The sequence below is a fragment of the Argiope bruennichi genome, chromosome 1 (assembly GCF_947563725.1).
Source record: "Argiope bruennichi chromosome 1, qqArgBrue1.1, whole genome shotgun sequence".
NCBI classification, from domain to species: domain Eukaryota; kingdom Metazoa; phylum Arthropoda; class Arachnida; order Araneae; family Araneidae; genus Argiope; species Argiope bruennichi.
This window is the reverse complement of record NC_079151.1, coordinates 71399072-71413504: the sequence shown is the minus strand read 5'-3', so window position 1 is coordinate 71413504 and position 14433 is coordinate 71399072. Positions and strand designations below refer to the sequence as shown.

The following is a 14433-nucleotide window of genomic DNA, read 5'->3' as shown; positions in this document are numbered from 1 at the left end:
ACTGACATTTATTGAAGGTGTTGTTTAGAAAGCTTTCCATTTATTTGCAGCAAATAGGAATCAAACAAACTTTCCAAAATTTTCGAATTTTAAATTTAAAAGATTTTTTTGAAATTAATACCTGGTTAACGATGAGTAATATTTTTTTTCTTTACAGACTGAAAACATAATTTAAATATTTGCATTTGGTTTATTTAAGAAAATATTTTAATTTTGATTTCAAAATTTTCGAATTTAAAATGAGTAAAAAAACAATGATGGTAATTGTCATTAGCAGTTATTTCTGATTCTTCGAAATATTTGTTTAAACAAATGCAAAAGAATATTAATTTAATTTTTTTGAATGTATTTTAATTATCCTGCCAAATGTATTAATAGTACGTATATTACTTTAAAGAGTTAAATTTATTTCCTGGGCTTTTGAAGTTTTTTTCTAAATATCATAGAACCAGGGAATTAAATGGGACTTTATTTTGTAATTCATAGATTTAGAAAATAATATGTGATTTTTTGCTTAAATTTCATAGATGCCAAAAATAAAATGTGGCTTCTTGTGTAAAATTCTTAGAAGCAAGGAATAAAAGCGGATATTTTTTCCCACGAATATCACGGAAGCAGAAACGAAAACGTTATATTTTGCATAAATTTAAATCTTTCAATGCCAAATTAATTATCCTTTCTTATTGCAAACTTATTAAAGGAAAACGCTTATCTATACAAATTTATTAAATTATAATTATTTTGTTTCTATTTTTATCAAATATATTATTCAATTATTAATAAGGTTTGTTTAGAAAATAAATAAATACATCTTCTGCTGTTCCATTATTCAAGTACCAATAATAGTAAGAGGGTTTTTATTGTTTTCAGTTTCTAGGAAATAGATTGTTAACATAATATTACTTGTAACATATTTCATTAATAACTCTAATTACGTATATTCAAGGACAATTAAGGAATTTCAGTACGTATCCAGAAAAATAATCTTTGATAATTTATTTTTGTATGAAAACATCATGAAAAATTAAAAGTTTTAATTTTAAAGTATAAATGTATCAGTAAAACATTTAAGTAAAAGAAGAGGAAGTAAGAATTTTATGATAAGGCATTCTTATATTTACTATCTGTTTTATGAATCTCTTTCATTTTTATCAAAATTTAATATAAGAAATATGATTAAAAATGTGCATTGAAAAAATATTCAATATGCTTCACTTTTGTCATACAATTCTTTTATTAAAATAATTTTTAAAGCATTAGTTATTTTAATTTGAATAAACGAGACATTTTAATGAGAAGATTCTTTATCTCCAATTCTCTCAAATGTTATTAAATAGATTCTTTGTACCCTACATATTTACAAGTACGGAAAATATAGGGTTTCCAATCTGATAGTAGTCAAACAGTTAACTTCTATCATTTAAATATAGGTATATACTTCAAGTTAAGGAAAATGCTTAAAATGATGTAAAGAATTATATTTTATGGTGTTTTAATCAGCAAAAAAGAAATGCTAAAAAATTGGGATCTAAATTTGTATGCATTCCATCACTCTTGCTAATTTTATTTAGTTAAATATTTTTGATGAAGGGAAGTTTTTAAAAAGTCACAACTAATAATTTACTATGTTTTGAATTTCATTGTTTCTGACGATTTTATATATATTTTAATATCTTGTTCAGGGGAGTTCCGACATTAAATGTGCTTCCACGGAAATGGCCACTTAGTCGCCATAATGGAAAATACTCAAGGCTTCATATCTCGGATGATTCTGATCTCAGAAAAATATATTTTTTTTAAAAATAAAGATCTGTGTTAAAAATATTTTACAGAATACAATTGGAAAAACTGAATAAAATTTAGATATTGTAAACTTTTAAAAAATATATTCATTGAAGTAAACAGTATATATATATATATATATAGTATACAAAAATAAAGTATAATTTATTGCTTACTTTTAATTAGTCTTAGATATTTATAACATTTTAGAAAATAGGCACTGGCGCACAATTTAAAAACTAACTGTAGGAATTTTTTTTAATTATTCGTTAATATTGATTTATTTGTTAAATATACGATCTGAAGAAATGTAAGAATAATGATCATTAATAAGGAAGAAAATTTAAAAGTAAGCATGTGTTCTCCGAAATATATACTATACATAAATATGTAATACAAATAGTTGTATGCATTTAATAATGAAGAATACTGATGAATAAATTTATAATGAAGTTTGCATGCATTTAATAATGAAGAATACTGATGAATAAATTTATAATGAAGTTTGCATGCATTTAATAATACACGTAAACATTTTATTCAACTGTACAAATTTTGTTATTAGAGTTGTGCAATCATACACTGTGATACAGGATAACCATTAATGAGAAAAATTAACTACAAAAATATTAGTTAGGAATCATATTTCATTAATTTTACATTTTCACTGTTATTTAGAATTGAATATTTATTCAAGAGTCACCATCATCTTCTTGATATTGGATATTTGCTTTTATAAAGCTATCAATTTAAATATAAACGATTTTCCTAAATCAAATATTGCAAACTTTGAAAAATGGAGACCATATTTTTCCTGACATATTAAGTCATGCCGAAGGGGGTATGAATTTTCGCATTATGTATCGAACAAATTTCTAAGATTTTTTTTCTACAACTTGCTTTGGGAAGATAAAAATTAAAAACCAACATAAGCTACAAATATAGGCATATGAATAGCATTCAGATAAAATTTGCTGCAGGCAACATAATTATTTATATTTGCAACAGAAGATGCCGTTAAGTCAATAATCGGCTAATTATATGCAACATAACTAATAACTTTTATTAATTTAAGACTTCAATCCTCATAATAATGTTATTTGGAATTTGTTTTTGATGTTATTCGGTATAATTAGTAAAATAATGCATTTGGTAACTTCATATATATCTTGACATTAAATATTATTAATGTCAAAATATATAAATATTAATTTTTAAACTATGCGCATGATAACATTATAATGAGTGAAACATGCTGTATTTTACAAGGAAGTTGTCCAAAATGTATTAAATCCATACCGAATATAAACTTAAAAGCTGTTTAAAATGCAAACAGTTTTATTTTGGCGGAGAAAAAATATTGAATTTGAGCTAAAATTCTACAATTAGGCTCTCTTCTACAACAATAGATTAAAAAAATATGATATTATATATTTAAATTAAATTAATTTCCTTCCTTGAAAATATAATTCTTTGAATTATTCTTCGCCAAATAAAATTCTTCATAATTTATTTTTATATAAAATCAATTGTTGACTTTGTACAGAAACGTACTGAAATGCCATGGATTTCGTTTGAAATACAATATTTATAAATGAATACATAAATATAAGAAATAAAATTTTAAATATTTTCAATTAACGATTCATTAAAAGGAGTATCTTCTACAAAATATCAATTAGTAATTAAATATTTGCTTTCTTTTATGAAGTCTGCATCTTTTAAGCACAAAATAACTATGATCCTCTAATATAATGTTTAAAAAAAACAATTTAAGCACATATTTTTACATTAGCGAAAAAAAAGCGAAATATGCACTGATAAAATATTTCATTTAATTCATTTAATAAACTGAAAAGCAATCAATAATAATGAAAAAAGGCTTATTATTCTAAAGAATTATGAAAATTCAGGTTGCCAATATAAAAAAAAACATAATTAATTTGGAAATTACTTCCTTTTCAAAAGGTGTCTTAAAACTACGAATGCATCCATTATGAAATTAAATTTACTTTGAACCATTTGTTAAAAAAATAGAATCAAAATTATGCACTTTTGAAAACAAAATAATTGGTTTTTATCCCTTTCAGAGATTCTTTAGGGATTTTTATCTCTTTTTTGAAAATTAGATATCCCATTCTCTATCTATACTCATATATCTAATTTTTAAAAGATGCAATTTTAGAAATGAGAAAACAGGAAAAGATAAAAAGAAAACTTATCAATCGATATGAACATTATTTATTTTTCAAGATAAATATTTCCGTAACGGAGATACGAAGGAAATGACAAATACTTTTTCGGTTATCAATTTTCTTTTTCGTAGAATCTGATATGAATTGAAGAAAAGTAAAATATAAAAATACCCATTTCACTTTTTTCTCCAACATAAAACATTTTTTTTCTGTAGAATGTGAATTGTTTCAGATTGCTTTTTTTCTTTCTATCACAACAATATCTTCTTTGATATCTCTCTATGTTCGAGATTCCTGTATTTCTGATTTAGTGAATCTTTTTTTTTTTTATTTTAGATCTTCTCGCAGAATTTTTTTTTAAAGTTGTTTTTCATAAAATGCAGCTCTAAAGATTGGAAGAGGAATATTATTAAAAGAAACTCACAGACTTTTTCCCTTTGAAACTGAGTTGAACAATGGTATAAAAGGAATTTAATGTTCCATGAAATCAGAAATTTTTCTTTGATTGCATGCAGCTGATGAAACAATTAGCTGGAATAATAATTATTAAAAGTATGTTGATTTTATTTTTTGATGTCTGAGAAAAATATCAGACAATTGATTACTTTCACTGAAATGAAAGTTATAAAGATGAAACAAATGCAGAAGTGGAAATTTCAAAAGTGGCAAAACACTGCTGATATATTTTTTAATTTATTCGTTAGAAAATATCTGCTAGTGATGTTTTGAATTTGATAACTTCGAAATGAACTTATAACATAGGTCAGTTATGAAAACTATCTCTCGAATAGTTTGAAAAAAGCGCAGATATTAGTAAATAAAGACGATATTAAACTTAACTTGCTTAGATTGCTTTAGAATTATTTCTTTTTTATTTAAAAAATCGTTTTATAACTAATATACAAAATTCTTTTAATTCAAATACTTACGATGATTAAAAATATTATTTATGTATTCATTTTAATTTTATGGCTAGTCATTGTTAATATTTTGATTACAATTGATTGGATAGTGCTTTAACGCTATGACTGGATAGTAAATGCTTTTAACGCTATGAAATTTCTTTCTATAAAATGTTTATAACAGAACAGACCGAACAAAGAAATCCATTAATATCTCTATACAACAATTAACTACTAATTCTTTTTATCTATTTACTGTAAAATTATGGAAAAAAAACCTGTAAATTTTTAAATTGTTTTAATTATTTTTAAAAGATTTTTAAATCGAAATTCTTTTTTCTGTTGGTTCCTGTTATTGAAGAATACTATAGATTTTTTAGATTAAATTAGGATTATCGGAATGTTTTGAATACTTTCATTTTGCATAAAATTTTCACTATTAATATTTTATGAAGCTATTATATTAATTTTAACTTTTAACTAATTAATAATTAAAGCAAATACTTATATATGTGCAGTTAACGTAATAATAGATATAATTGATTTGTGATATGATTCAAATCAAATTTTCCATTTCCTTCAAGATTTCTTCCTTTAAAATTATACGTAGACTTATACCTTTTTAATACGTATTCTCTCCAAAAATGTAGATGGAAGACATCAGCTGGCAGAAAGAAATATTTCATGGAAATATATTAAGTTCTATGTTGTTTGAGAGAATGAATCTTCTTTCTTTGCTCAGAAAGAGTAGAAAATTATTCAAGTCTGCACGAAACTTAAAACTAAGAACAAAAGTAATATTTGATTTAAACAAACTCTAGATAAAAATTATTTTATTCTTGAGAAGCCTCTTTAGAATAAAGTTAGAAATATGTTTGATGGCGTGATTTATGAATATATATTGCTTTAAGATATAATATGTCAATGCTTACTTCATAGACATTAGATATTTTAAAAGAAGAATCGCATTTATCTATAATTTGCGTAAAAATCGTGAAATTGTTTTTTTTCTCTGAGTAAAATGTTTTTAATTCGGTTTATATTAGGTCCCGCAAGCTCTATATAAACTAAGTATTATGGCATTTCAAAACGAGAATGTCATATTAAATTAATTCAAAGAAGCCTAATTTAAATAAGTTAATTATATTCAATATTCTTTTAATTAAAATCTCTATAAAACGTAAGGATTTTTATTGGAATATTTGAAAAAAAAACCCGGTTGTATTGAACATCAACTGCAACAGAAACAAAGGTACTTATTTACTAAAACCACATTGCTAGACAATACTCTGTTCACAACTCCATTCTGTGCATAGATATGCCTTATTTCGCAAAGTGGTAATTTTGAACTATTGCACCTATAAATATAATAATACTTCATGCATGCACTGCATTCTTTCATGTTTCAAATCATAATTCATTGTGACCGGATGTGATATCATTGGTGTTTGAAAACGTATTTTCACAAAAACTAGGGTTAGTGGAAATATGGTACAATGGAAAATTTTCGTTTTTCTAGAAAACGATCACATAATGTTAGGTTTATGTATCAATTATCTCACATTTTTGTCTGCAAGTGCAAAATGGCACACGATCTGTAATTTTTAAATAATTTTGTAATGTAATTTAAATTATATATTTTTTTCTTAGAAATAATGTTAAAAAGATATCAACATATATAAATTCATATATTTCTAAAAATTATTCTAAATAAATCGAAGAAAATAAATCCCAGGAAAGTTTATAATTTTATATTTTCTTTGAACATAATTTAAATTATTTGTAAATGGTTTTGACATCAGCACAATATCGAATGCATGTATTTTATTTTATCGGAAACTTTAACATACATTTTGTATCAAATTCCTTATTATAATAAACGAATGAATTTTAACGTAATGGAAAATTTCATATGGAAACATTGCATTATATGTGTTATTTATGCTTATTTTTTATACGGTCAAATTAATCATTATCATAGTTGAAAAGTAAGATTTTTACATAATTTGATTTATTTCGTGCTACGTTTCCTTCTAATAAAGTGATTTTTTTTATTTCAAGGGTTATAAACTAAATTTTAAAATATTTTATATCAGATGCATACTTAATGTATTTCTATTAGGCATTATAAAACTTTACTATTCTTAATTAATTAATAAATTTTGTTTAATTTTTTAAATACGTATTTATGAAAAGAAAATCACAAAATTTCTTTAAGAAAAAGATTACAGAAATATTACCGATAACAATCTCTTAAGATCCATTGGAAAACTGCATTTGAAATGTTTATATAAATTCTTATTTGGAATTGCTACCTTACGGTCTTTTAGATGAAATTTTATTATTGATTAAAAATACAATTTAAAAATATAGCATAACATTTATGTCTTTTAAAGAATAATTTAATATAAAAACTATCATAGAACTATCTTTAATTTATAAGCAATTATCTAACTATCTTTCGTTTAAAAAACTATAATGTAACACGATTCTACGATTAATCATATAATCCTAAATAAAGACTATTAAACAATATTAAACTATTTTAGTATTTATATTATCAAATAAACTTACAAATAATTTTAGTGACTAATGACAACATTATTTACTTATGATCTATTTTATAAATCATCATCAAATTATTTAGTAAATACAATTATTCTGCAATTAATTCACAATGTTCAATCCATTCAAACTAACACATCGATGCAACAGAGAAAGGCATGAATATGACATTGCTTTTGAGACGAGACGTGGAAGTACAATATTACTTACAGAAAAACTGTACAACAGATTTTGTGAACAAAATATATTTAAAAATAATCTTCCACTTACTACAAATTAACTCATTAATCCCTTTCCTTTTCAAAACTGCAGCAAGCTCTTTTAAAACATATTATGAACCAATAAATATTTAATTGTCGTCTCATTTTCTGTAATGTTCTTGATTCTTAATGAACTTATATTATTTTAGAAAATAGCAGTCATACTTTTTTGCGCTTAAATTAAGGAATCCCATCAACAGATGCTTTATTCACAATTTTAGGCCGCATTCTCTTAGTAAACATGCATTAGGGGATAGATACATAACAACAATCACACCTTTTAAAAAATAAGCAACGACAAATAGACACAGCATTTGTAATGTTATTTATTTGGACTAAGAGAATTAAATTTCTTTTTTATACGAAAAATTAAAATTTTTATCTAGAAAGAAATTGTTTTGTTTCCATTATTAAAAGGGAAATAAATCTTTAAAAATAAAAATGATAATTATTAGATTATTGTGTAATAGTCAAACATGATTATTCGGGCCATATTTTGAGAAAAAAGAAATTCAGATATATTGAATACAATTAATGAATTATTCTAGGAGTTTGATTTTTGAATATATCAAACTGAGAGCGATGGCATTTTATACATCTAATGCATTTTGCAAGTAATTCCATGTATAGATTATCATTTAAAATATATTTGATGGTGATAATTTTAGTTTTTTAGCATATTTGAAATATTTATTTTGAGATTAACAATTTCTCTTAAGGAATTAATTTCATAATTCTAAAATAAATCATTCGAAATTTTCTATTCAAAATAAAAATGGTGAAAATGAATCTTTGAAGAGATAGATTCCGAAGGTAAAGAAGTTTAAGCCTAAACTACATAATTTATTAATTTCCATGCATATACAACGAATTTTTAAAGTAAATATGTTTTGAATATTTTGATATTTTTATCACTTTCTAGAAATGTCTTTATTTTAGTAAAAATGGTGCTTTAAATAATAGCACTTGCCTTTATTTCATTATTATTTAATCTTATTCAATTACTCGCATATTCTCTTTCTAGATGTTGTGAATTAATATTTATTTGCCAAATTTTGTATTTTAATTTAATTTTAGCAACTTATTTCATTATTACATGGTATTATATATTATAAATTGAACTAAAATACATTTATTATGGAATATTTTTATGATTTTAAACTAAAAATATTTATACTTAAACATTTAGGGTACAATAATTTAATAATATCTGAAAATTTTATATATTTCGTTTTATAAATCATTAATTTGCGATTTGAAAATACCTTCATTTAATATATTTCATTAAATTATAATAAAATTTTAAATTAGAATTTAATGCATCTTTAATTTTGCGTTAAGAAAGAATATCTTTGTAGAAAAAGTATCATTTTTTTTTTGAAAAATAGGACATGCAAGATATTTACAAACGCTGTGTCATTTTAGAAATTTTGAAAAGGAAGATAGTATAGATAGAGCGAGCTAAGGGGCCACAGAGACAGAGTGCGGGTATCAGGGGGAATGGGGTTGCATAGATACGAGCGCACCTATGATGGAGACTGCATCTGAAGAAGGAGGCAAGGTTTCCGTCACGAGCATTTGGAACACACTCAGAGACAAGAGGATTGTTACACCTGAAACGATCAGCAGATCTCTTCAGAAGCTTCTTAACAAACAAAACATTCACAACAAGCAACACTACGACAGCCTGGATCTCAGAGGGAAATCGTAAGGGGGCAGAAATTAACATGGGCAAAACTGTTCATTCGATGTATTTCTTATGCCTTGATTGTTGTTTTCATTAATCTTTTAATGTTAAATAATACAATAATAAATGCATATTATTTTTTTGAATAGTCTTATTTTAATTGATAAAAATAATATCCATTCTGTACTATAATATAAATTGAGATATTTTTAGTTAAAGTCGTTTGAGGTTTTATTTAACGATAATATTCAATCAGCTTGGATTAGAAGATAAAATAGTTTAACTCCGAATGAATTGATAAAGTTTTGATTTGATATTAAATATTTAACTTTTTTGAACTGAAAAACTAAGTATTATTATAATTTTTTTCTATATTTTTTATTTCTACAAAAAACAACAACAAACAAAAATCTCATGACGTAGTTTTAAATGCCTGAGTCTACTGAGATTTTACAAATACTATTTTGATCAGAGTGCTTCTACTTTCTTGCTGGTATCAACTAACCTTCCAAATGAGTTATTTAACCACAACTATCAAACTATCATTTCTAAATGGAAATTCAAGTGTCTTCCTGCGTCATCTCAAAAGTGATCTGAAGCCATTTTTAATCTATTTGGTCAACTCCTGTTGCTGGTGAATTTTTAAGGTCAGTTTTTTTTTTATTTCCACAAAAATAATCTACCTGATGACGCAGTTTAAAATGCAGAAGAAAAACTACTTTGACAAAAAATTACTTTGAGGTTTCACTTTCGTGTTGCTACTATCCAAATAAGTTGTTTAACCAACTATAATTTCTAAATGTAAATTCTAGCGTCTTCCTGAATCATTTCAAAAGACATCTGGCGTCATTTTTCATCTATTTGGTCAATTCCTGATGCTGGTCAATTTTCTATCCACATGGTAGCATCACAAAACTACCAATAATGCGATACTTTACCATACAAAATAATTTTTTAGACTAAATATTATTTTTGTATTAAAATAAAAAAATATGCATCAGTATCATGTTAATAATTTACCATACATTTAGTGTGATTGTGGCATTCTTTTTTTGAATCTAATTATTTGAGAATGTTAGTTTTGCAATTTAGAAGCATAAGAAATGGTTGCTGTTTGTTAGTATCAATATTTTTAAATTGATTTTATTTTTGTACAAATGTTATAAGGAGGTGGAAAGGAGGATGGTTGAGGGCTGAGATTCGATTTCCCTGCTCGACATCCAAACCGCCACTGGAAATGAAACTACAAATGCCTCCAGGTGCATATACGTTAAGAGTTTCATCAACATGAGCGTGCCAGCGTGCCAAACAAACTACACCAAATACGGATCATAACAACGTGCAAAGGGGGAAAGAGTAATGTGTATTCGCTCGTCTGATAGGCTCGCACCTATGATTGAGACTGCGTCAGACGTGGGTGGCATCGTTTCAGCTAACTGTAGAAGAAAGACGGTCAAGGACAGAAGAATCGTGACACCTGGATGGATTGAAAATCAAGGCAAAGGTCATTAATTAACACTTCACGCACTCACCACGCACATGCGCTGTATGAGGACTATTTAGGTTAACTGTGAACCGTCTCTTCCGCAAGGCGTAAAAACAAAAACAAAAAATGCATCTTGGCATAATGCCAAGAGAACTGAAAAATCGTTAAATTTAAATTTCTGTTAGATATCAAAATTTTATTTTTTATTCATTCTCTTTTAAGGAAATGAATCTCAATTGAGGTACATTACTCATGCGAATAGTTTTCTCAATCTGTGTAATTAAAAAAAATACTACGATTTTTAAAAAATGAAATTTTAAAATTTTTAATATGCAAAAATTGCACCTGTAGGTTGGCTCAATAAAATTTAAATTCAATTAAAAACTGTAATTAAGTAATCTATCATAATGTTTCACTTTATTATTAGTTGGTATAAGTTTGAAATCTATTTTAACCTGAAACAATTATTAATGTTACTGAAACTGATGATAGCTCACGAAAACTGGAAATTCATTAAGAAGGAAATAAGTTCTCAAAATTATATGTCTTTGTCGTACAAATTATATAATTGATTCTAAAGTTATACAATTGATAAATATGTTGTCATTTTTCAATTAAAAGCATTTAGATTTTTTTATATTACTTAAAAATATTTAGCTAGTAAAAGAGTTTTAGGAAAAGGACTTTCTGGCCAACTATAATTATGCTTTTATTAGAGTAATTTAAGTAATATGTATCCTAATTTGTCATTCTCTTCTTACTTTCAGAGAAATGCGACCAGAATTTCTAAAGTTTGAGAAAAAATTTCTAATCATTTAGTTCACTTTGAAAAATAACCTTCAAATAAACTTTAGAAAATTTCGATTCTTTTTTATTTTTAAATAGTCCTCATACATACACAATAAAAAATAAAATGCGATAAAATTTATTAAATTTCTAAATATTACGTTATATAATAAAAGTTTCTATTTTAAAAGAAACAAATAAAAAATCATTTGTAGATTCAAATCCAGAATTATCCATAGAATATCAGCAATTTTTTTATAATTTTAACAAAGCTGTTTTGTATACAAGAGAGAATAAATAGTTAAGTTCTTTCTTTAAATTTACATATTTTATTTAGATATTTGTTCTTATGAAATATTTATAAGATCTTCTTTAAATATTTTTCAAAAATTAAAGAAACAAATATAAATTTAAATTAATAGATGAAACATAATTTTTTTCTTCAAATATTCAAAAAACAGCTGATTCAAATTATAAAGAAGCATCGTGATAATTAAATAATTGAAGCTTTGAAAAATAATTTAAAAAAATATTTCATATATCGAAACTGCTAACTGATTTGATTTTTTTAATAAATTGATAAAAGACTAAAAATAATAAGTAAAAATTTTAATCAAACTGATTTTTGTCAAACTCCATAAATTATAATTTTTATTTATATATTCAAATTTTAGAGAATTTGTAAAATGTGTACGTTTAACTGGATTGCAAATTTGCAATCTTTAAAAAAATATTTATTTTGTTCAGAGATTTATTAGTTAAATCTCTGAACAAGCATAGCGGAGTTCTTTCCTTAATTATAAGAGTTCTTTTCAAAAAGGAAATAGGCAGAATATCTTAACCGAATAATTGAATCGCTCTCATTATAAATATGAATAAAAATAATTAACAGAGAACTATTTTCTTCATCTTTGAATATTTCTTATGGAAAAAAATCACAAAAGATCTACATAGTTGTACGATTTCGTGTTTCAGGCCCATAAAGAAATGACTTTTGGCCGTAAATGTAGGAAAATAATGAACTTCAATTAACTTTTCCGCCCTTTGTTAATTACAGCATTCATTACGAAGTAATTATTTCAACTCAAGGAACACAGTGCGATTATAAGATTTTAAATAATTCGAATAATTATCTTAATCCAAATCTTCTTATCTTTTATTTCTCTAGATTTTTATTTATTTCATTCATAAGAACAAAGTAAGGATTAGTTTACAATGCATTTTAATGCAACTATGCAGAAACTTTGAAACGCATTTTAGCAAATTGAATTCAAACATTATTTTTGGGACGCGTTTGTTTATTTTTCCTTTTGTAAACTAAATTACTGCATTAAATGTTGTTATTTTCCAAAGATTTATTCATTTTTATTCTTATTCTGCTTATAATTGAAAATTATTTTTATTATCATCTTGATTTCGCCAGGAGCATGTTAGATTTTGGGACGCGATAGTTCTAGTTTGGTGCTTGTTTTTTTTTTTTTTTTTCTACTAGACTGAGTACAGAAATGATTAGGGTCGATAACCCTCTACCTATGATAACCCTTCTCCTACAAGTGGAGTTGTACCAAAGCTGGTAATGACTCTAAAGACACAAACAGTGTTTCCTGTTTATACTATCAGGGTGTCATTAAATTTTTTCGCTTACCTTCGGGTGAGCCGGAGTAATCATTTTTAGATTTTTATTTTTTCTCGAAAGAATATCAAACATTTTTTAAAAATTCTAAATATGTTCGCGAATTTACTTCTAGTTTATATATTGATCAAGATTCAGCTTTTAAATCAAATCAAATTTAGACTTTAGATATTTTTTAAATAAATAGCGATTAATTAAAGAGAATAATATAATATAATGTCCTGCATTTTTCTGGCAGGTTAATTATTATATATGAAAAAAATCAGTAACAATTATATATGAAGAGAAAAAAAATCAGTAACAATTTTTATGGTAGAGAAATAAATATTTTACTTCCTTATATTATTTGAACTATATTCATGCCTAAAAGAAAATAATAATAAAAAAAAATCTATATTTTAAAAATGCAACTGCTTTAGGAGCATTTGCCAAATCGAATTTTAAAAAAATGAATTTATGTTATTTCAAGGAATTCGAAATTTGAAATTATTCTGTAAAATTTAGAATTATTAAAAATTTCTAAATTAGGATATTATAATGAAAAGTTTACAATCTTGCTTAATTTTTATAAATATTTTGCTATAATAGTCATATTTTTGCATAAGGATACGCGCAATGCTATCTGACCGTACTCTGTTTTTGAATATTTTTATCAAGAAATATTAATTATTTTGTCCTGTTAAGTGGTCATTTTTAGCTTGATGATCGTTGATAATCAATATAAATCTTTTTAAATATTTATTTGCAATAAATGCTGAAAATATTCTAATTTTTTTCTGTTTTTCGATAATCAGAAAAGAGCAATAATAATTTCGGAATGATTGATCATATTATCCGCCTAAATTTTTATAAATTATTTGAATATTAAAATTGGTTTGAATGTTAAAATTTTATTTGAATATTAAAATTGGTTTGAATGTTAAAATTTTATTTGAATATTAAAATTGGTTTGAATGTTAAAATTTTATTTGAATATTAAAATTGGTTTGAATGTTAAAATTTTATTTGAATATTAAAATTGGTTTGAATGTTAAAATTTTATTTGAATATTAAAATTGGTTTGAATGTTAAAATTTTATTTGAATATTAAAATTGGTCTTGAAGAGAGCTATAAATCAGTTAGCAGCTTGGATGTCT

General features: G+C 24.6%; 1 protein-coding gene across 7 annotated transcripts in view; it reads right to left on the bottom strand.

Moving 5' to 3' along the window:
- The window catches only part of LOC129979840 (neuronal acetylcholine receptor subunit alpha-7-like), a 484828-nt gene that overhangs the window by 86871 nt on the left and 383524 nt on the right, over nt 1-14433 (bottom strand). For 5 of the 7 annotated variants that reach the window (XM_056090752.1, XM_056090754.1, XM_056090748.1 and 2 more), the window contains one exon: nt 10782-10868. In XM_056090752.1, the coding sequence (XP_055946727.1) occupies nt 10782-10868 (87 nt within the window). Of the gene's footprint in view, nt 1-9230; nt 9318-10781; nt 10869-14433 lie in introns of all 7 variants that reach the window. The other 2 variants (XM_056090750.1, XM_056090755.1) reach the window with 1 other exon arrangement.